This window comes from Oryctolagus cuniculus, chromosome 20, assembly GCF_964237555.1.
Source record: "Oryctolagus cuniculus chromosome 20, mOryCun1.1, whole genome shotgun sequence".
Classification (NCBI taxonomy): domain Eukaryota; kingdom Metazoa; phylum Chordata; class Mammalia; order Lagomorpha; family Leporidae; genus Oryctolagus; species Oryctolagus cuniculus.
Window position 1 is genome coordinate 19,565,449 of NC_091451.1, and position 22,840 is coordinate 19,588,288.

Here is a 22,840-nt window from a genome sequence, read left to right on the forward strand (position 1 = left end):
GAGCCTGGAGCTTCTGCCGGGTCTCCGACGCAGGTGCAGGGGCCCAAGGACTTGGGCCATCTTCCACTGCTTTCCCAGGTCATAGCAGAGGGCTGGATCGGAAGTGGAGCAGCTGAGTCTCAAACTGTCGCCCATATGGGATGCCAGCGCTTCAGGCCAAGGCGTTAACCCGCTGCGCCACAGCACTGGCCCCACTGCTACTGGTTTTATTACATGCTTTGCTATTCACACATATAGTATCAGATTCTTGAGTATGTATCAAATATCACATTAACCTGATGGGGAAACAGGAAGGAAAGCGAAAAGAGAAAAAAAGGGTAGGGAAAGAAAAGGAAAAAGGAAGGTAGGACAGACATTTATATTGTAAGACACAGGGACCTCTCATTTGTCTCTGAAAAAAACAACACAGACTTTTCCATAAATATAGGCTTTATCATGTAACCTTACTAAAATGAGTTTTCATTTGCTTTTTTGCCAAGGGCATAAGTGAAATGAAGTGCAAGTGGATAACCCACCTATCTTTAGTTTTTAAGTTAACATAATGTCTCAGGGAATATGAGAAAGAAAAGACATTTTAATAAAATAATAGACTTTAAAGATGTAAATGTTCAAACATAAACATCTGAGAATTCATATTATTAAGGAAATGGACATAGTACCTATACACAGAATCATCACGAATGTGACAGCTACTAATGCAGGCTGACAATGAACTGAACAGGAAAATCAGATACCATTAAGAGCACTGACACTGGTAACAGAATTTTCCAAAATAGTGAACTACTCTTGGTGAAGGCCTGAACAAAGAACAGTTTGCCCTTGTTTACTCTGTAGTTGCATTCCTGGAAAATTCAGTGTTTATTAAAACCATGTTAAAAAAAAAGACATTAAAAACAACCCTTCGTGTTCAACTATAAACAGCATTTAGTTCAGATAAGTATAAACAAATTTTTTACCTCCAAAAAGATCTGCAAAAATATTTGAAAAATCATGCTTTGTGGGATGTATGGCATTCCTAGAACTGTCTCATGCTTTGTGGGATATATGGCATTCCTAGCTCCTGCTCAAAGAATGCAACAGTTGTGCCCACCCTACCCTACGATTATGGCAACCAGATGTGTACTCTCAAAGATCCAAATATCTCACAGCAAAAGAACTCTCTCATTGAGAACCAGAGCCTTCAAGAAAGGTTGGGTTCCACTGAAGCCTCCAGACTTTGTTTTCATTGACACCATAAAGCTAAATGTAATGATAAAAAAGCCTAATGAATTTCTAACTTTAGCAAAAAGAGGAATACTGATGAAGTGAAGAAATTTATTAATGAAGAATCATAAAGACAGATATTAAGATATTCACCCTAAATGAAAATGATAAACGAAACCAAAAGTTGGCAGTTTTTTCACCTATTCAATGGCAATCTTTGAAGACAGTGCTATTTTGCTAAAATACAACAAATGTCAGAATTCAGAAACACAGTTAAACTCAAAGAGTATGTTGTAGTTTACACAAAGCATTTTTATTTAATGTTAATCTTTATAGCAATCCTGAAACAGGCACCACTCAGATTACTTATAAAGAGAACAATCTCAAAAGATAAAAATCACAAAGCTAGTAGATGAAAAGAGGCAGGATGACTTCAAGTCCTGATTTCAAATCCTATATTCTTTCCATCACACTGTACTGCTTCACAAAGATCCAGTATGGCAAGAAAAAAGGAAACTCATCAGTCTGTACAATGGAAGTATTAATAGCAAAAGATCAATATAAATCCTTCTTGATCTATTTTATGTAAACAGTTAATAAATGTAGTACAATCCTATCTCAGTATAAGAAAATTTTAAATGTTAGCACTGTCATGTCTCATGCTGAAAAAAAGAAAAAAAAAAATATGGCCGGCGCCGTGGCTCAATAGGCTAATCCTCCGCCTGCGGCGCGGGCACACCGGGTTCTAGTCCCGGTCGGGGCGCCGGATTCTGTCCCAGTTGCCCCTCTTCCAGGCCAGCTCTCTGCTGTGGCCCGGGAGTGCCGTGGAGGATGGCCCAAGTCCTTGGGCCCTGCACCTTATGGGAGACCAGGAAAAGCACCTGGCTCCTGGCTCCTGCCATTGGATCAACGCGGTGCGCCGGCCGCAGCGCGCCAGCCGCGGCGGCCATTGGAGGGTGAACCAACGGCAAAAGGAAGACCTTTCTCTCTGTCTCTCTCTCTCACTGTCCACTCTGCCTGTCAAAAAATAAATAAATAAATAAATAAATGTAGTACAATCCTATCTCAGTATAAGAAAATTTTAAATGTTAGCACTGTCATGTCTCATGCTGAAAAAAAAGAAAAAAAATATGGCCGGCGCCGTGGCTCAATAGGCTAATCCTCCGCCTGCGGCGCCAGCACCCTGGGGTTCTAGTCCCGGTCGGGGCGCCAGATTCTGTCCCAGTTGCTCCTCTTCCAGGCCAGCTCTCTGCTATGGCCCGGGAGTACAGTGGAGGATGGCCCAAGTCCTTGGGACCTGCACCCCATGGGAGACCAGGATAAGTACCTGGCTCCTGCCATCGGATCAGCATGGTGCACCGGCCGCAGCGTGCCTGCTGCAGCGGCCATTGGAGGGTGAACCAACAGCAAAGGAAGACCTTTCTCTCTGTCTCTCTCTCTCACTGTCCACTCTGCCTGTCCAAAAAGAAAAAGTGAAAAGAAAAAAAATCTGAAAAAGAAAAAAGTAAAATTTTAGGAGTAACCATGACAGTGTTTAATTACTATCTAATACCTGCTTATGAATCAGAATCATAACAAATCTTCTATGTAATCAAACATTCCAGAATACCACTATAGATTTTGATAAAGATTAAAAGTCTTTTTTAAAACCTTTCATTTGGGGTTGGCGTTGTGACATAACACATTGAGCTGCTGTCTGCAACGCTGGCATCCCATATGGGTGCTTGTTCTAGTTTTGGCTGCTCCACTTAGGATCCAGCTCCCTGCTAATGCACCTGAGAGAGCAGCAGAGGATGGTTCAATTGCTTGGGCCCCTGCACCCACGTGGGAGATGCAGATGAAGCTCCTGGCTTCAGCCCAGCTCAACCCTGGCCATTGTGGCTGTCTGGGGAGTGAACCAGCAGATGGAAGACCTCTCTCTCTTCTGCTCTTTCTCTGTAACTCTGCCTTTCAAATAAATAAAATAAATCTTTAAAAAAAAAAAAAAACACCTTTCCTTTTGGGGATAAGTACATAATCATTAAGAACTTTACTGGGGTGGGTGTTTGGCACAACAGTTAGGTAACCGCTTAGGATGCCTACATCCCTTATCAGAGTCCCTAGTTTGAGTCACAGCTACTGTGCTTCAAAAATCCTGCTTCCTGCCAATGTGCACCCAGGGCAGAAGATGACAACTCAAGTACTTGGGACCCTGCCAAACACAGGAGAGGAGGATGGAGTTTTGGGCTCCTAGCTTTGGCCTGGCCCAACCCTGCTGTTGCAGGCATCTGGGAACTAAACTAGAAAATGGAGGATCTTTGTCTTTTTGCCTTTCAAATAAAATACTTTTCTAAAAGAAATTTATAAAATCTGAGCTTAGCCAAAGTGCCTCTAATATAGTCACTTATATCAGTCCTCTCAGAAACACCATTATCTGAGAATAAATACATGATGGGATGACATTTTTTAATTAGTTTGTATTTGTGATTGGTAGATTAACTTCAAATTTAATTTGTGCACCTTATATAAATAAAAAGATTTACCTAAAATAAAGAAAAATTTAAATTGTACCATGTTTCTTACTTGATAAAACTTTCAAGGTTCTAAGCACCTATATGTTTACAATATAAGAAAAAATAAAAGCAAAGACATACTTAGAGCTTGATGTAAGAGGAAAAAATAAGCAGTATATCTTATTATTTCAGCTGACGAAATAAGTAAAGTCATTTGTCAGCAAGCCTAATTCTCTTAGACACATCACCCAAGAGTAGAATATTATTCTCAGGCTTTCCTAAGTAAACAGTAGTCTAACTCATTCTTTCTCTAACTCAAACCCAAAATCCAAGATGAAAGAATAGATATTTCTAGTATCAAAAAAAAACTTTTTGAAAAATTATGCTTTGAAATTCATGAGTAAAGTTTAACCAACTAAAATGAGGGCTAGCTTTAGGAGTTACAATATACAATCATGTTAGTCATAAATGAAACCTCACAAACTGGAAGTTCAGCCCATATTTTATTCCTCTTTTCTGTTTCTGTTTCTCTTTCCCCCAGAAAACCTTTACCTCATTCACAACTATGATGGTCTAGAGCCACATCTCTCCCTCAAGCAACATTTCATTTTCTCCCTCGTGCATACTATTATCTCTTTTTCCTGACTTAAAATTCACTCCAGGGGCTGGTGCTGTGGTGTGGTAAGTTAAACATCTGCCTGCAGTGCCTGCATCCCATTTGGGCACAGGTTCAAGTCCTGGCTGCTCCACTTCCAACCCAACTCCCTGCTGATGGCCTGGGAAAGCAGTAGATGTCCCAAGTACTTGGGCCCCTAAATGCATATGGAAGTCTAAGAAAAAGTTCCTGGCTCCTGGCCTCAGATCGGCCCAGCTTCGGCCACTGTGGCCATTTGGGGAGTGAAACAGCAGATGGAAGATCTCTATCTCTCTGTAACTATTCCTCTCAAGTAAATAAATACATCTTTAAAAAGAAAAAATTCACTCCAACTTCTATAATGTTGCTACTATGACATCTGTCACACTACACTGACTTTAATGATTACTAATTAATGTAAAGCATATGCAAAAGAGCTGAAAAAATTGCCAATACTTGAGTATTTCTAAAAAGCTACTATAGGGAGCCGCAATGTGGCATAGTAGGTTAAGCCATCACTTTGAAGGCCCACATTCCAGCCCATATCCCATTTTGGAGTGCCTGGAATGACGTCCCACCTCCTTTCAACCCAGCTTCCTGCTAACCCATATGGGAAGCAACAGATTTTGGAGCAACTAGTTGATTGCCCACCATCCAGAGGGGAGACCTGGATGGAGTTCCTAGCTCCTCACTTCAGCCGGGCCAGTACTAGTTGTCGCAGGATTTGGGGACTGAACTAGCAGATGGAAGCTCTCTCTTCGTCTTTTTCTGTCATTCTTTCAAGTATATAAAAACAAATATTTGGAAGAAAAAAAAAGCTACAGTAAAAATAAATAACAAAGCACTCTAATACTATGTAATATTGAAAAAAAAACCTGCAATTCATGAAAACTTCCAATTTGGGGCAGGTATTTGGCATAATGGTTAAGATAAGACTTAGGACACCTGCATACCATACTGGAGTGCCTGGTTCAAGTCCCAGATCCTCTGCTTCTGATCCAGCTTCCTGGTGGTCATCCTAGGAGTTAGCAGGTGATGGCTTGAGTATTTGGGCTCTTGCCACCCAGACGGGAGAATCAGACTGGGTTCTGGGCTCATGGCTTCAGCCTGGCCCAATGCTGGCTATTGAGAGCATTTGGGGAGTGAATCAGCAGATGGAAATCTGTCTTTCAAAAATAAGTAAAAATAAAAAGGCTCCAGGCTCTAAAAAAAAAAAAAAAAAAAAAAAAAAAAAAAAAAAAAAAAACACCTGATGAGAAACTGTAGCTTTAAAACATTAAAGAGGTTTCTAGTCAAGATAGTGCAATAAAGGCCAAAATAATAATTATATGCAAGGGATGGGAAGGGGTACGTGTTGCTATGCAGAGTATTAATATGCCACTTGGAAACCTGAATCCCATGTAGGAATGGCAATTTCTTGGCTATTCCTTTTTTTTTTTTTTTTTTTTTGACAGGCAGAGTTAGAGAGAGAGAGAGAGTCAGAGAGAAAGGTCTTCCTTCCATTGGTTCACTCCCCAAATGGCTGCTACGGCCAGCGTGCTGCGCCAATCTGAAGCCAGAGCCAGGTGCTTCCTCCTGGTCTCCCATGCGGGTGCAGGGCCCAAGGACGTGGGCCATCCTCCACTGCCTTCCTGGGCCACAGCAGAGAGCTGGACTGGAACAGGAGCAACCGGGGCAGAATCCGGCGCACAACCAGAACTAGAACCCAGGGTGTTGGCGCCTCAGACAGAGGATTAGCCTAGTGAGCCGTGGCGCCAGCTATTCCACTTTCGATCCAGCTTTCTGCTAAGGCATCCTGGGAGATGGCAGATGATGCCTCAAGTGTTTGGGAGTCTGCCCCCATGTGGGAGACTTGGATGGAGTTCCAGTCTCCTGGCTTTAGCCTGGACCAGCCCTGGCTGCTGCAGGCATTTGCAGAGTGAACTAGTGAATAGAAAACTCTGTCTCTGATACTCAGCCTTTCAAACAGATGAAAATAAATCTTTAAATACACACACACAAACACACACACACACACATATATGCAAGAGTAAGTCCAAAAGTTCATGGAAAATGGAATTGAAGTTTATTTTGGGGGTCGGCACTGTGGTGTAGTGGGTAAAGCCACCACCTGTAGTGGTGGTACTGATTTGAGTCCTGGCTGCTCCATTTCCAATCCAGCTCTCTGCCATGTCCTGGGAAAGCAGAAGATGGCCCAAGTCCTTTGGCTCCTGCATCCGCATGATACACTAGAAAGAAGCTCTAGGCTCCTAGCTTCGGATAGGCCCAGCTCCAGCCATCATTGCCACTTGGGAACTGAACCAGCAGATGGAAGACCTCTCTCACTTGCTTGCTCTTTCTGCCCCTGCCTCACTGTAACTCTGCCTTTCACTTAAATAAGTCTTTAAAAAAAAAGTTTATTTTGGTGCAAATTTTAAAACACATGCATAGTTTTTTCATAATAAAATATGTATTTCTGGTAAAGAGAGCACAATTATAAATATATCAAATATATAAATAAGAGGCACACATTTAGTCTAGTGGTTAAGATGCCCACACCCATATCAGAGTGTCTGGGTTCATTTCTTACCTCTGGTTCCTGATTCCAGTTAATGCAATTATGATAGCTCAAGTAATTAAGTTCCTGTCCCAGTATGGAGAAACCTGGATTGAGTTCTCAGTTCCTAGTTCCAGCCCCAGCACAGCTCTGACCACTATGGGCATTTGGGGAGTTAAACAACAAATGGGATTTCTCTGTGTGTCTTTCTGCCTCTCAAATAATTTAAATATAAATATGTTTAAATATATATATACACATACATACATATATAATGAATAGCTGCCTATACAAATAATATAAATATCTCTTTGGCAGTGATAGAAAACATGTGCAAAGTACTAAGGGGAGGCAGGTGCTGTTGCTCACTTGGCTAATCCTCCACCTGCGGCGCCGGCACACCAGGTTCTAGTCCCGGTCAGGGCGCCGGATTCTGTCCCGGTTGCCCCTCTTCCAGTCCAGCTCTCTACTGTGGCCTGGGAGGGCAGTGGAGGATGGCCCAAGTGCTTGGGCCCTGCACCTTATGGGAGACCAGGAGAAGCACCTGGCTCCTGGCTTCGGATCAGCGCAGCGCGCCGGCTATAGCAGCCATTTGCGGGGTGAACCAATGGAAGGAAGACCTTTCTCTCAGTCTCTAACTCTGCCTGTCAAAAAAAAAAAAAAAAAAAAAATAGTAGTAAGGGGAGGTCGAATCAGGGCCTTAAAGAAACAGGTAGTAGCAACTGCGAATTTGGCTTTCTTGGGAACAGAGACTAAAAATGCCCCATATAAAACAGGGAACTACCAGAGCTAGGGCCAGGAAGGAAGGCTGAAAACAATTTGCCAACTCTGCCTGGGGCTATGGCTTATAGACACTCCTAGGAAGTCTGCAGGACAAACAGCTTCAAAACGAAGCACCCGCTCGCCTCACAATAGAACCCACAATAGAACCGACAATATGTATAGTCCATAATATAACCAACATCTCTGAAAAGCAAGAACTCTTAGCCTAGTTCTAGAATTGGGGTCCAGAGGCAACTATGAAAGTAGTATACAAGGAGGAATGAACACAAAGGACAGTAAAAATTGTGGAGCCTCAAGAATCGAAGATAGTTAATAAGCTGTTACTATATGACATCCCTTTCTCCATTTCCTGATTGTATGACTGTTTCTGGTATTCCTTCCTATCTCTGGATATTTATAAGATAAGTCTTATCATTTAAGGTAATCAGAAAGAATCTAATAAAAGACTTAAACTTTATCTTCCCCAAAAACCAACAATCATGATAATCTGAAATGATTATTTTCTAAAACACAACAACAAAGCCATGAAAACCAATTTCTAATTGGTGACCTTTGATGACTATAAAATTAACCATGCAGATTTCCCACAGCTAAAGTGTCTATATAGAGACGAGAACCATGGCCTAATGCCTTAGGCCAGACCTTCGACACTGGTATTCCATATGGGCTCCAGTCTGAGTCCTGGCTGCTCTGCTTCTGAACCAGCTGCCCACTAATGTGCCTGGAAAAGCAGCAGATGGCCTAAGTGCCTGGGCCTCTTGCACCCATGTAGGAAACCTGGATGGAATTCCAGGCTCCTGGCTTTAGCCTGGCCCAGCGGGGGAGACATGGAGAGTAAACCAGAGGATGGAAGATCTCTGTTTCTCCCACTCTCCCTGTCACTGCCTTTCAAATAAATAAATAAAAAATCTTAAAAAATTGTCTATATAACTATGTCTATGTGACCATGTCTACGCAAACTTAAGCAACATAGATCTCTCAAATTCAGCCCTCTTATTATCAACCAGACATAGGATTTTACTACCACAAGGAAGGGAGTGGATTCTAGTTTTAGGATGACACAATTGAAAGGTTCTGAAAAGTAATTAAAAATAGTCCCTAGAAAGAATAACTTAAATAAATAAAAAGTACATTTAGGTAAAACAGAAGTCAAATTAGTAATGTATCACTTCAATTCTATATGAACCTCTGCCATTAGCTATACTACTTTAGCTATCTAGGCTTCAGGTTCTTTATAAGATAAACTTGGGGCCCAGTGCTGTGGCATAGAGGATCAAACCCCTGCCTGTGACACCAGATTGCAATAGGTCCCAACTGCTCCACTTCCAATCCAGCTCCCTGCTCATGTGCCTGGGAAGGCAGCAGAAAAGGCCCTAGTGCTTGGGCCCCTACCACCCAGGTGGGAAATCTGGATGTTGTTCCAGGCTCCTGACTTTAACATGGCCTAGCCCCAGCTGTTGTGGCCACCTGGGGAGTAGACAAAAGGTCTGTCTCTCTCTCTCTACAGAAGGTCGGTCTCTCTTCCCACCCCTACGCCTCTCCCTGAAACTCTTTAACTTAAATTAATTCTAAAAGAAATAAATAACTAAAGATACTTTATAAGGTCTCTCAGGCTCTTCTAACAACCCCTTCCCCCCCCCTTTTTTTTATTTATTTGACAGGCAGAGTAACAGTGAGAGGGAGAGACAGAGAGAAAGTTCTTCCTCCCACTGGTTCACTCCCCAAATGGCCGCACAGGCCAGAGCTAGGCCGATCCAAAGCCAGGAGCCTCTTCCGGGTCTCCCACATGGGTGCAGAGACCCAAGCACCGAGGCCATCCTCCGCTACTTTCCCAGGCCACAGTAGAGAGCTGGATGGGAGAGGAGCAGCTAGAACTAGAACCTGCGCCCATATGGGATACCAGCACCACAGGTGGAGGATTAACCCACTGCACCACAGCACCAGCCCCAACAACCCTCTAAATATGACAGAAATGTTTTCTAAATATAAATATATTCAGAATTTACATGTTTTCAAGAGCTTCAAAGAACTTTACCAGTGCTAATGATGCCATTCCACCACTCTCTCTTCCTCAAAAAGTCAGATTTTAAAACAAAACATTTAGGGAAATTTTCTACTTTTGAAACTTTTTTTATAAATTATGTATTTATTTGAGAGGCAGAAAGGTACAAGAGAGAGCTGGAATCAGGACCGGAATCAGATACTGAATCCAGGTAGTCTAATATAGAACACAAGCATTCTTTAACAGAATCTTAAGTGTGAGGTCAGATGAACACCCCCAAATTACTTTTTAATGTGGTACTATAGATTAGAACTTTAGGGGGCAGGTATTATTATTTTTAAAAAGATTTATTCATCTATTTGAGAGGCAGAGTTACAGAGAGAGAAGGGGAAGAGACAGAAAGAGAAGTCTTCTATCCGCTGGTTCACTCCCTAAATGACCACAACTGCCACAGCTAGGCCAATCCAAAGCCAGGAGCCAGGAGCTTGTTCTGGGTCTACCATGTTGGTGCAGGGGTGCAAAGACTTGGGTCATCTTCCACTGCTTTCCCAGGCCATCAGTAGGGAGCTGGATTGGAAGTGGAACAGCCAGGACTCAAAATGGTGCCCATATGAGATGCCAACACTGCAGATGGAGGCTTAACCTACTATGCCACAGTGCTGGCCACTAGAGGGGAAGGTATTACAGCAGGTAAGTTACTGCCTGGGATGCCCATATCCCTATCAGATAGCACGTTCTAGTCCTGGCTCCTCCACTTCCAATCCAGCTTCCTACTATTAATGCATCCTGGGAGGCACAGATGATGGCTCAAGTGTTGGGTCATTTCCAGCTTTTGGCAATTATGACAAAAGCGTATAAGTTTTTATGTGACTATAAGTTTTCATTTCACTTGAGTAAATTCCTAGGAGCTGAACTACTGGATCAGTATGGTGAGTTTGTATTTAACTGTATATGAAAATGTACCAAACTGTTTTTCCAAAGAGGCTGAACAGACAACGATTAAGTTTAAAATAGTTTTAAGAAAAAATAAGATTAAATCTGAAGTCACAAATTTCACAGAAAAATCCTAAGTACATCCAGATATTTATAAGAAATTATTTTTCTGTGTCCTATATATAGAAAGTATGAAGTTAACTAACAAAGGAAGTTGATTTGACTTGATAAATATTTATAGTTACCAAAGATTTTTAAAAAGACTTTAAAATGTCATATTTGAAATCACATTTGTAAGTTCTATATGTCACTAACTGCATGTGTGGGTGTGTTTCAATGTATTTGGCTAGATTGTAGGTTTAAATTTTCTATTTAGAATGGAAGATTCCTAGTGTTTGAGTCTGCACAAATTATTTTGTTTGTTTTTAACATAAATGAGAAGGAAGGAGAGATGAAAGACATGTGTTAGTAAAAGCTTCAACCCTTCCAACTCACCTGTATGACTGAGCCCTTAGAAATAATTCTTAGTTCTTAATGAGACCACTAACTCCTAAAATACTCCACTTTTTCCCTATCATTCTCCTACTTTCATCATCTTTATCCATCTTAAAATGCACACTTTATCAATATAAGCACTCATGCTGGTTCAAATCTCAGCTGATTCCAGCTTCTTACTAATGGCATAAGCAGCTGGGCCCAAGCCTTCACATTAGAGATCTGGAGTCAGTTCCTGGATTCAGCCTGGTCCAGCCCTGGCTGTTGCAGGCATGTGCGGAGTGGAAGGTCTCTCTCTCTACCTTCCAAATAAATAAAAATAAAATAAACAAAATTAAACACATACACACACTCCTCTCTCCCCCATGTCTTTCCCCTTCATACTCTCCTGGAAAAAATGCAGGAAAACCTTCTTCTGTGACTGTAATGGAGCAGTGAAACACTAGAGAAAAATCGTACTCAGGCAGATTGGTTATCATAAATTCACAATCTCAGTCACAGCAATACTACCTTACAAGTGTCCTATAGTGATACTATTTCTTCAATTCTTAAACATTTCATGGCTCCTTCCTCTCATTTCTGTGATGGTCAACTGGGTGCCTGGCAATAAGGAAGCCCCTAATGAAAATCTGCAGCAATAAGGAAACCACTAATGATGGAAAAGTTCTTAGCAACCTGCCTCAGATATATATCTCCCAGATGATAATCCACACTGCAGCAGTAGTCAGCTTCCAGCTGGCCTGCTCTCCTGTTGCTCCCTTACAGTGTATAAATATAATTCTGCTCACTTTGTCTGACTGCTGGTGAATTCCTTCACCACTCACCGCAGTCACTTCCTACAACTTCTACCCCTTTTATCTTAAGATTCTTTCATCAAGAAAATAGCAATCAGGGGCTAGTGTCATGATGCAACAGGTTAAGCAGCATCTCATACTGGAATACCAGTTCAAGTTCTGGCTTCTCCACTTCTGTTCCACATCCCTGTTAAAATGTGCCTGAGAAAACAGGAGAAGATGGTCCAAGTACTTGGGCCCCTGTCACCCACATAAGAGACCTAGATGGAGTTCCTGGCTCCTTGCTTTGGCCTTGCCCAGCCCTGGCCATTGTGACCATTTGGGGAGTAAGTCAGCCAACGGAAGATACCTCTCTCTCTGTCTCTCCCCATCTCTCTATGTCACTCTGCCTTTCAAGTAAATAAAAAAACCTTAAAAAAAAAAAAATTAGCAGCCAGCACCACGGCTCACTACGCTACTCCTCCGCCTGTGACACCGGCACCCCGGGTTCTATCCCTGTTGGGGCACCAGATTCTGTCCTGGTTGCTCCTCTTCCAGTCCAGCTCTCTGCTGTGGCCCGGGAAGGCAGTGGAGGATGGCCCAAGTGCTTGGACCCTGCACCCGCATGGGAGACCAGGAGGAAGCACCTGGCTCCTGGCTTTGGACTGGCGCAGTGCGCCAGCTGTAGCAGCCACTTGGGGAGGTGAACCAACGGAAGGAAGACCTTTCTCTCTGTCTCACTCTGCCTGTCCAAAAAAAAAAAAAAAAAAAAATTAGCAATCAGATGGAAGAAGCTTCCTACTCTTTCTATAACCAAATGTATAAGCCCCTAAATAAACCAGTCATTTCTTTTCTCTTGTTTTAAAACACAGTAAGCATCTGATTATTACCAAAACTTACACTTTGTATTCTTTTTCAATTAAAGATTTCCTTCCTTGGACCAGCACTGTGGCATAGTGGGTAAAGCCTCCGCCTGCAGTGCCGGCATCCCATATGGGCACCGGTTCAATTCCCGGCTGCTCCACTTCCAATCCAGCTCTCTGCTGTGGCCTGGAAAAGCAGGAGAAGATGGCCCAAGTCTTTGGGCCCCTGCACATGCGTGGAAGACCCAGAAGAAGCTCTTAGCTTTGGATTGGCTCAGCTCTGGCCATTGTGGCCATTTGGGGAGTGAACCAGCGAATGGAAGACCTCTCTCTTTCTCTCTCTCTCTCTCCCTCTCTCCCTCTCTCCGTGTGTGTGTCTAACTTTCAAATAAATAAATCTTTAAAAAAAAAAAAAAGAGTTACACAGAGAGAGAAAGAGAGGGAGAAGGAGAGGCAAAGAGAGAGAGATAGAGAAGGGTAGGTCTTCCAGATCTTCCATCTGCTGGTTCACTCCCTAAATGGCCACAATGGCCAGAGCTGGGTTGATTCAAAGCCAAGAGCTTCTTCCAGGTCTCCACGTGGGTGCAGGGGCCCAAGGACTTGGGCCATCTTCTACTGCTTTCCCAGGCCATAGCAAAGAGCTGGATTGGAAGTGGGGCAGCCGGGACTTAAACTAACACCCATATGAGATGCCAGCACTGTAGGTGGCAGCTTTACCTGCTCCACCACAGCACCAGCACCAGCCGCTCCATTTCTGATCCAGCTCCCTGCTAATATGCCTGGGAAACCAGCAGACTGGCCAAGTACTTGGGCCCTTGTACTCATGTGGCAGATCCAAATGAAGTTGTTGGCTTTGGCCTGGCCCAGCCTTGGTCATCGCAGCTATTTGGGGAGTGAACCAGCCAATGGAAGATCTTTCTGTCTCTCCCTCTCTCTCTCTCTAAATCTCTGGCTTTTAAATAAATAAATCTTTAAAAAATTTTTCCCTCTTCTAATCCTCCACCTTGCGGCGCCGGCACACCGGGTTCTAGTCCCGGTTGGGGCGCCGGATTCTGTCCCGGTTGCCTCTCTTCCAGGCCAGCTCTCTGCTATGGCCAGGGAGTGCAGTGGAGGATGGCCCAGGTGCTTGGGCCCTGCACCCCATGGGAGACCAGGAAAAGCACCTGGCTCCTGGCTCCTGCCAGGATCAGCGCGGTGCGCCGGCTGCAGCGGCGGCCATTGGAGGGTGAACCAACGGCAAAAGGAAGACCTTTCTCTCTCTGTCTCTCTCTCTCACTGTCCACTCTGCCTGTCAAAAAAAAAAATAAATAAATAAATAAATAAAAAAAAAAAAGATTAAAAAAAAAAAAATTTTTCCCTCCTTCCACTCTCCTGTACCATTAATCTTCCCTCTTCCACAGGATCATTTCCATCTTTATGTAAATATATGCTAAAAACTCCTATACTTATATTTTGAAAAATCACCCATCATTTCCCACATTCCCCTACAGTCCACCTTCTTCCCCATCTCTCAGTTTTCCTTTGTAAGTCAACTTCTCAAAAATATATCAGCTCTCACAACCTGTAATTCCTAACCTTTCATTTAACCTGCTCCAAATTGATCCAACTCTACAAATTCACTGAAACTGCCTCCTAAACACATTTAAACAGGTGACATAGTTAAAGGGACAATGAAGACTTTAACAGAGAGACTATTTACAAAGGTGTGGGCAAGATTAATAGACCCAAAAAGAGATGATATAGTGTCCAGGAATTAGCACTCTGGAAGCCAATGCTTCCCCTACACCCCAAGACTGAGGTTACTGAAAGCAGAAAAAGCTATAGTGGTAGAAAAGGGACCTTGAGGTCATAGGTAGAAGAATGCTATCTCTACCTAAACTGCAGTTGGGTAAGGAGAAAAAAGGAATAATAACCTAACCTCTTTTTCCTTCCACTATCCAATCTCCTGTCAGTAGTACTTCCACTGGTTGAATGCAACCCAAAGCCAAAGGCAAAGAAGCCTATATGATATAATTCACAGCATTTAGCTTCCTGAGAGGCACAAAGCAGGGAAAAGAGACAAAAACCAATCTGGAGGGACATAAAGAGAATAATCATCCAAAGATCATAATTTTTTTAAAGAAAAGATTTACTTACTTATTTATTCATGTATTTATTTGAAAGAGCTACAGTGAGAAGAAGAGACAGAAAGAGGGCTTCCATTGGCTAGTTCACCCCCCAGATGGCTGTACCATGAGCACTGGGCCAAGCTGAAGCTAGGAGCTTCATCCGGGTCCTCCACATGGGAGTGGGGGGCCCTTGCAAGCACTTGAGCCATTTTCTGCTGCTCTCCCAGGCCATTAACAGGGAGCTGAACTGGAGGTAGAGCAGCCAGGACATGAACTGGCACTCATATGGGATGCCAGCGTCACAGGTGGCAGCTTTACCTGCTATGCCACAACACCTCCCCCATAATTTCCATTTTGACAAATCCACTGGATGCTATTTCCCTGTCCTTTCTTGACTTCCATGACATCACACACCCTGGTTTCACCTACATAAAGTCACTTCCCTTGCCTCCAAGCTCAGGACCAGAAAGCTGGTATCACCCTCTCCTCATGGTTCACAATCCCATCTATATAATGACAATTTCCAGCAGTGCCTCTCAAATTTCAGCCTCCCACACTGCAACATTATCATGTACATATATCCTAGAAATTTACAGATCCAAAATAGTGGTCCCCATTCTCTAAAAAAAAAAAAAAAAAAAAAAAAATTTCCCCAGTCCTTTATCTCAATAAATATTACACCAGAAACTTAAGAATAACCCTTGATTCCTTTTTCCTCTTTCCAATCAAATCCATCAATAAATCTTGAAATTCCATCATTTATCTTTTTTAAGAAAGATTTATTTATTTTTGTGAGAGGAAGAGTTAAAGACAAAAAGAGGGAGAGACAGAACCTTTTTCTATCTGCTGGTTCACTCTGCAAATGGCTGAAACAGTCAGAGCTGGGCCGATCTGAAACCAGGAGCTTCTTTCGGGTCTCCCAGATGGGTGCAGGGGCCCAACACTTGGGCCATCTTCCACTGCTTTCCCAGGCCATAGCAGAGAGCTGGATTGGAAATGGAGCAGCTGGGACAGGAACTGGTGCCCATGAGTTGCCGGTGCCACAGACAGAGGCTTAACCTACTACACCACAATGCCGGGCCCTGGAATTTATTTTAAGATTTATTTCATTTATTTGAAAGATAGAGTTAACAGAGTGAGGTAGAGACAGAGAGAAAGACCATCCACTGGTCCACTCCCCAAATGGCTGCAATGGCTGGAGCTAAATTGATCCAAAGCTGGGAGCCTCTTCTAGGTCTCCCACATGGATACAAGGGTCCAAGCCCTTGGGCCATCCTCTGCTGCTTTCCCAAGCAGCATTCCCAGGGAACTGGATTGGAATTGGGCAATAGGGACTGAAACCACCGCCCACATGGGATGCCAGTGTTGCAGGCTGGGGCTTTAACCCACTGCACTAGCCCTCTGAAATTTATATTAGACCCTACTGCTTCTACTCTGTTTCCATCACCCTTCTAAACTACTCTTCCTGCTTTCCCTCTTGCTCCCCTACAATGATCAGATAGTGATGAAAATTATCTTTAAATGTGTAAGTCATATTTATGTTAGTCCCTGATTAAAATCCTTCAATGCCATCTTGTGTCTAGAATAAAATCTAAATCTCTTACAACACACAAGAAATAGCATGATCTGGCCTCTTTATATTTGTCTAACCTCATCTTCAAATTTACTCTTTGGAGCCAGTATTGTGGTGCAGTGGGTTAAGCTGCTGACTGCAAAGCCCAATTAAGAGACTCCACTTCTCTACTTCTGATCTAGGTCCCTGCTAATGTGCCTGGGAAACAGCAGAAGATGGCCCAATGGTAGTACTTGGGCTGCCACCACTCATGTGGGAGACTGGGTGGAGTTCTAGGCTTCTGGCTTAGGCCTGGCCCAGTACTGGCACTGAGGTCATTTGGGGGGGGGGGGGGGGAGGGATCAGCGGATGGTCTCTCTCTCTCTCTCCCTCTCTCTCTAACTCTGCGTTTCAAAAAAATATAAATAAATCTTTAAGAGATAGCATTGTGGCATAGCAGGTAAAAACTACCTGCAACACTGGCATCCCATTTGAGTGGCTGTTTGTATCTTGGCTGCTCCACTTCCTATCCAGCTCCATGCTAATTGCCTGGAAAAAGCAACAGAAGACAGCCCAAGTGCTTGGGCCCTTGCAGCCACGTGGGAGGCTTCTAGCTTCAGCCTGGCCCTGCCCTGGCCATTAGGGTCATTCAGAGAATAACCCAGTGGAGGGAAATATTCTGTCTCTACCCCTAACTCTTTCAAATAATAAATCTTTAAAATTAAATAAATAAAATCTTCCTGAGTTTGATACCCGGCTCTGGCTCCTAATTCCAGCTTCCTATCAATGCAGATACTGCGAGGCAGGAGTGATGGCTCAAGTGATTGGCTTCTTTCACCCACATGGGAGATCTGGATTGCATTCTGCTTCCTGGCTCCAAGTCCCAATGAATAGGAAATGCATTGATTCTATCTCTGTATCTCTGTCTCTGCCTCTTAGGGGAGAAAAAAATTCCATTAAAAATAAAAATGTGGGGGCCAGCACTGTGGCGCAGCAGATTAACGTCCTGGCCTGAAGCACCGGCATCCCATATGGGCGCAGGTTCAAGACCCGGCTGCTCCACTTCCTGTCCAGCTCTCTGCTGTGGCTTGGGAAAGCAGCAGAAGACGGCCCAAGTCCCCGGGCTCCTGCACCCTTGTAGAAGACCTGGAAGAAATTCCTGGTTCCTGGCTTCAGATCAGCCCAGCTCTGGCCATTGTGACCATTTGGGGAGTGAACCAGTGGATGAAAGATCTCTCTCTCTCCTCTGCCTCTGTCTCTGCCTCTCTGTAACTCTGCCTTCCAAATAAATTAAAAAAAAAAAAATCTAAAAAAAACTTCATGCTCTTTCTACTTCAGTTTTTGCACTTGCAGGAAATGTTCTACATCCAGTTCTCTGCAAGTGGTTCCTTTTAATCCTTCATACTAATTTACTGTTTTTAGTTTGTTTATCCTTGTAAGGAAGAAAAAGAGAGATCTTCCATCCACTAGTTTACTCTCCAAATGTTCTCAATAGCCTGGACCAGGCTGAAGTTAGGAGCCATGACTTCACCAGGTCTCCCATGTGAACGGCAGGTACTCAAATACTTGACCCATCACCTGCTACCTCCCAGGATGTGCGTCAGCAACAAGCTGGATTGGAAGTAGAATGAGGATTCAAACCCAGGCACTCTGATATGAGGTGTTGGTGTCAAGAAGGATTGCAGGGGCCAGCGCTGTGGTGAAGAGGGTTAACACCCTGGCCTGAAGCGCTGGCATCCCATATGGGCGCAGGTTCAAGACCCAGCTGCTCTTCTTCCAATCCGGCTCTTTGCTATGGCCTGGGAAAGCAGTAGAAGATGGCCCAAGTCCTTGGGCCCTTGCACCCATGTGGGAGACCCGTAAGAAGCTCCTGGCTCCTGGCTTTGGATCGGCACTGCTCCGGCTGTTGCAGCCAACTGGGAAGTGAACCATCAGATGGAAGACCTCTCTCTGCCTCTCCTTTTTCTGTGTAACTCTGACTTTCAAATAAATAAATAAATCTTTAAAAAAAAAAAAAAGGATTGCAGCCACTATACCAAACTCCAGTCCCCATAATCCTATATCAACCCTAAGCATGATCTTCACCAACGAGATCACAAAAGATTTTCCTATTATTCTAACACCATAGTGATATAGGCAGGGGGACACCAAAAGCAAGAGGAACTGAAGTTTGACAGCACCATCGTGCTCCCCTACCCAATCCACCAGTGGCACAGTACAGTCAGCAGCATGACTGTTCTGGCTGTGTGGAAGCCATGGTGGACTGGTGCAGCAGCTGCAGCAGGCCCATATGACAGTCCAGTCTACACTATCCAAACTTCCCTCTCTGTGCACTATCGAAACCCTCTTTGGTGAACTTCCCAAATTCCTTTTCTTTTGTGTTGCAGGAACCACAAGTTTTCCAATGTTCCAAATTTAGAACCAATGCCAGCTGAAAAAATCCACGGCAGAGCAACCAATACAGCAGACCGACAGACACAGAGAGAGATCTTCTGTTCATTCCCAAAATAGCTGCAATAGCCAGGTCTGGGCCTGGCCAAAACCAGGAGCCAGGGAACTCAATCTGAGCCTCCCACATAGGTGACTGGGGTCAGGTTCTTGGGCCATACTCCATTGCTTTCCCAGGCACATAAGCAGGAAGTTGGATCAGCAAGTGGAGGAACTAGGGCCGGCGTTGTGATATAGCAGGTCAAGCCTCTGTCATATGGGAGCTGGTTTAAGCCTTGGCTGCTCCACTTCAATCCAACTCCCTCCTGATAGCCTGGGAAAGCAATAGAAGATGGCCCAGTCTTAGATACCTGCACCCATGTGGGAGACTCAGAAGAAGCTCTTGGCTCCTGGCTTTGGATCAGCCCAGCTGCAGCTGTTGCAGCCATTTGGGGAGTGAGCTAGCAGATGGACGACCTCTGTCTTCGCCTCTGCCTCTCTGTAACTGCCTTTCAAATGAATAAATAAATCTCTAAAAAAAATACAATCCTAGAAATATTAATACATTTTGACTTGATATTTATACTTACAGGAACCTATTCTAGAATACAGAAATGTGAACAATTTATATTTAGCAATATTCACTAAAGTTTTGTTTATAATAGTTGGAAGCAAATAACCTAAATGTGAACATTTATGTAAATTAGCTACATAAATGACATATCCACTAATGGATTATTTTTCAGCTCTTTTAAACTGCTTTCAAACAATTACAAGGATGTTAAAATATATTTTAGGGCTGACGCTGTGGTGTAGTGGGCTAAGCCTCTGCCTGCAGCCCAGAATACCATATGGGCACAGTTCGTGTCCGGCTACTCTTCTTCCAATCTAGCTCTCTACTGATGGCCTGGGAAAGCAGTGGAAGATGGCCCAAATGCTTTGGCCCTACAGCCACATGGGAAACCCAGAAGAAGCTCCTGACTCCCCTGGCTTCAGATCAGCCCAGCTTTGGCCGTTGTGGCCATTTGGGGAGTAAACCAGCAGATGGAAGACCTTTCTCTCTGACTCTCCCCCTCTCTGTGTCTCTACCTCTCAAATAAATAAATAAAATCTTAAAAAAATATATATATATATGTTTTAAAAAGTTCCATAGCTCAGTCAATAGAGTATAACTTCTTTTTTAAGTTTTTTAAGATTTATTTATTTTATTTGAAAGGCAGAGTTACAGAGAGGCAGAAAGAAGTCTTCCATCTGCTGGTTCATTCCCCAAATGGCCCAGGTCCAGCTGATCCATCATAAGCTTCACCAAGAAAATTTATTTTTTAAAAGATTTATTTATTTGAGAGGAAGAATTACAGATAGAGGGAGAGATAAAACCATCTTCTATCCACTGGTTCACTCCCCAAATGGCCACAATGGCCAGAGCTGGGCCAATCCAAAAATCCAAAGCCAGAAGTCTGGAGCTTCTTCCAGATCTTCCACAGGTGTACAGGGGCCCAAGGACTTGGACCATCTTCCACTGCTGTCCCAGGCCATAGCAGAGAGCTGGATCAGAAGTGATGCAGCCGGGGCTTGAACTTGTGCCCCTATGGCTTTACCCACTACGCCACAGCGTCGGCTGAGCATGAGACTCTTAAAAAGTAGGTTCCAGAGGGCCAGTGCTCTGGTGCAGCAGGTTAAGCCACAGCTTGCAGTGCCAGCATCCCATATGGATGCCAGTTCAAGTCTTGGCTGCTCCACTTCCAATCCAGCTCCCTGCTGATGGCCTGAGAAAGCAGCGGAAGATGGTCCAAGTGCTTGGGTCCCTGCACCAATGTGGGAGACCCAGATGAAGCTCCTGGCTTCAGATTGGCTCATTTAGGTAGTGAACCAGCAGATGCAAGACTTCTCTGTCCCTCTGACTGTAACATTCCTCTCAAGTAAATAAATCTTTAATCTGACTTTCAAATAAAAATAATCTTTAATCTGACTTTCAAATAAAATAAATCTTTTAAAAAAAGAGTAGGCTGAGAATTTTTATGTATGACAAATCATTGTGAAATCCAAAATATCTTGCTGACCCCACAACTAGTAATAGCTGAATTTTCAGCAAACACAGAGCAAATAGTCAAACAACACAGGCACACATTTTGCACAGTAGTTAAGCTTCTGCTTGGGATGCCCACATCTCTATCAGGGCACCTGCTTCAAGTTCCAACTACTCTACTTCCAATCCAGCTTCTGTTAATGTGCACCCTGGGAGGTGGCTCAAGTCCTAGGGTTCCAGCCATCAATATGAGAGACCCAGATGGAGTTCTAGGCTCCTGGCTGTAGCCTGGTACAGCCCTGGCCATTGCAGGCATTTGGCGAGTGAACAATAAGATGGAAGATCTCTGTCTCCATCTCTCTATATATATAAGTAAAATGAAAATATTTTGTAAAAAAAAATCATTTTATAAAAATGAGGGGCCACCATTGTGACACAGGGTTAAGCTGCCACCTGTAACATCAACATCCCATGTGAACACTGGTTCAAGTCCCAGCCTCTCTACTTCCATTCTAGCTTCCTGCTAATGCACCTGGGAAAGCAACAGAAAATGGGCTGAATACTTGTACTCCTACTACCCATGTGGGAGACTTGGATTAAGTTCCTGGCTCTGAGCTTCAGCTTGGCCTGGCTTAGCCCTGGCTGTCCTGGCCATTCAGGGAATAAACCAGCAGATGGAAATCTCTTTTTTCTCTCCCTCTGTTTCCAACTCTGCCTTTCAAATGAATAAATAAATCTTTAAAAATAAATAAAAATGAAATGAAAACAAACACTTTATGAGTAAAAAACCAACACTGCTCTGAACTTAGCCTAGCCTTTAAAGTTTAAAAAATTCACCTGATGGCCGGCGCCGCGGCTCACTGGCTAACCCTCTGCCTTGTGGCGCCGGCACACCGGGTTCTAGTCCCAGTCGGGGCGCTGGATTCTGTCCCGGTTGCCCCTCTTCCAGGCCAGCTCTCTGCTGTGGCCAGGGAGTGCAGTGGAGGATGGCCCAAGTGCTTGGGCCCTGCACCCCATGGGAGACCAAGAGAAGCACCTGGCTCCTGTCATCGGATCAGCGCGGTGCGCCGGCCGCGGCGGCCATAGGAGGGTGAACCAACGGCAAAGGAAGACCTTTCTCTCTGTCTCTCTCTCTCACTGTCCACTCTACCCATCAAAAAAAAAAAAAAAAAATTCACCTGAGGGCAGGACCACTTGGGATATCCATCCCATATCGTGCCTGAAATCAAGTCCTGCCTCCACTTTGATCCATCTTCCTGCTATGCATTCACTGGGAAGTAGTAGGTGATAGCTCAAGCGGCTGGAACCCGGCCACCTACGTAGTGGATCCGGACTGAGTTCTGAATTACTAGTTTTGGTGTGACCCAGCCCCAGTTGTTGTGGGCATTTGTGAAGAGAATGTGCGGATCTCTGTCTGCCTTCCTCTCTCTCTTCCTTTCATGTCAATTTTTTTAAATACATAATATGGTTATAATTCAAAAGCATGATCACATAATTATAAAATCTGGACTCTGGGGCAAGTGTTTAGCACAGTGGTTAAGTTGAAGCTTAAGATGCCTATATCCGGTACCAAAGTGCTACTCTGCTTTAGATCCAGTTTCCTTTTAATGTATACCAGATAATAACTAAAGTACTTGGGTCCCTGCCACCCACATGGGAGACCCAGAAGTTCCCTGCTCTTGGCTTTGGCCCAGCCCTGCCCTAGCAGTTCTGAGCATTTAGGAAGTAAAGCAGCAGATCAAAGACCTCTCTCTCCATCTTTCTCTCTCTCTCTCTCTCTCTCAAATAAAATACAAAATTTTTAAAAACTTGGACTTCATCCATTTTATGTTTTTCTCTAGACACAAATGATTCCTTTTCCAATTTCACGATATGGTAGTTAAAAATATACTTCTGTCATCATCACTTTGTTCTGTAGTTCTGTGAAATCCTAGATCTAAAAAACTAACAACAAAAAAAGCTGGGGCAGGCATTTGGCACAGCAGTTAAGACACTTAGTGGGCAAGCATTGTG

The 22,840-nt window shown here is 43.8% G+C and overlaps 1 protein-coding gene across 50 annotated transcripts in view; it reads right to left on the reverse strand.

The window, feature by feature from the left end:
• The window catches only part of NUMB (NUMB endocytic adaptor protein), a 176,411-nt gene that overhangs the window by 145,187 nt on the left and 8,384 nt on the right, over positions 1-22,840 (reverse strand). For 10 of the 50 annotated variants that reach the window (XM_070065212.1, XM_070065245.1, XM_070065233.1 and 7 more), the window contains exon 2: positions 5,283-5,532. The exons of the other annotated variants lie outside the window; for them this stretch is intronic. In XM_070065212.1, the coding sequence (XP_069921313.1) occupies positions 5,283-5,285 (3 nt within the window). In that variant the 5' untranslated portion in view covers positions 5,286-5,532. The remainder of the gene's footprint in view (positions 1-5,282; positions 5,533-22,840) is intronic. 50 annotated transcript variants of the gene reach the window in all.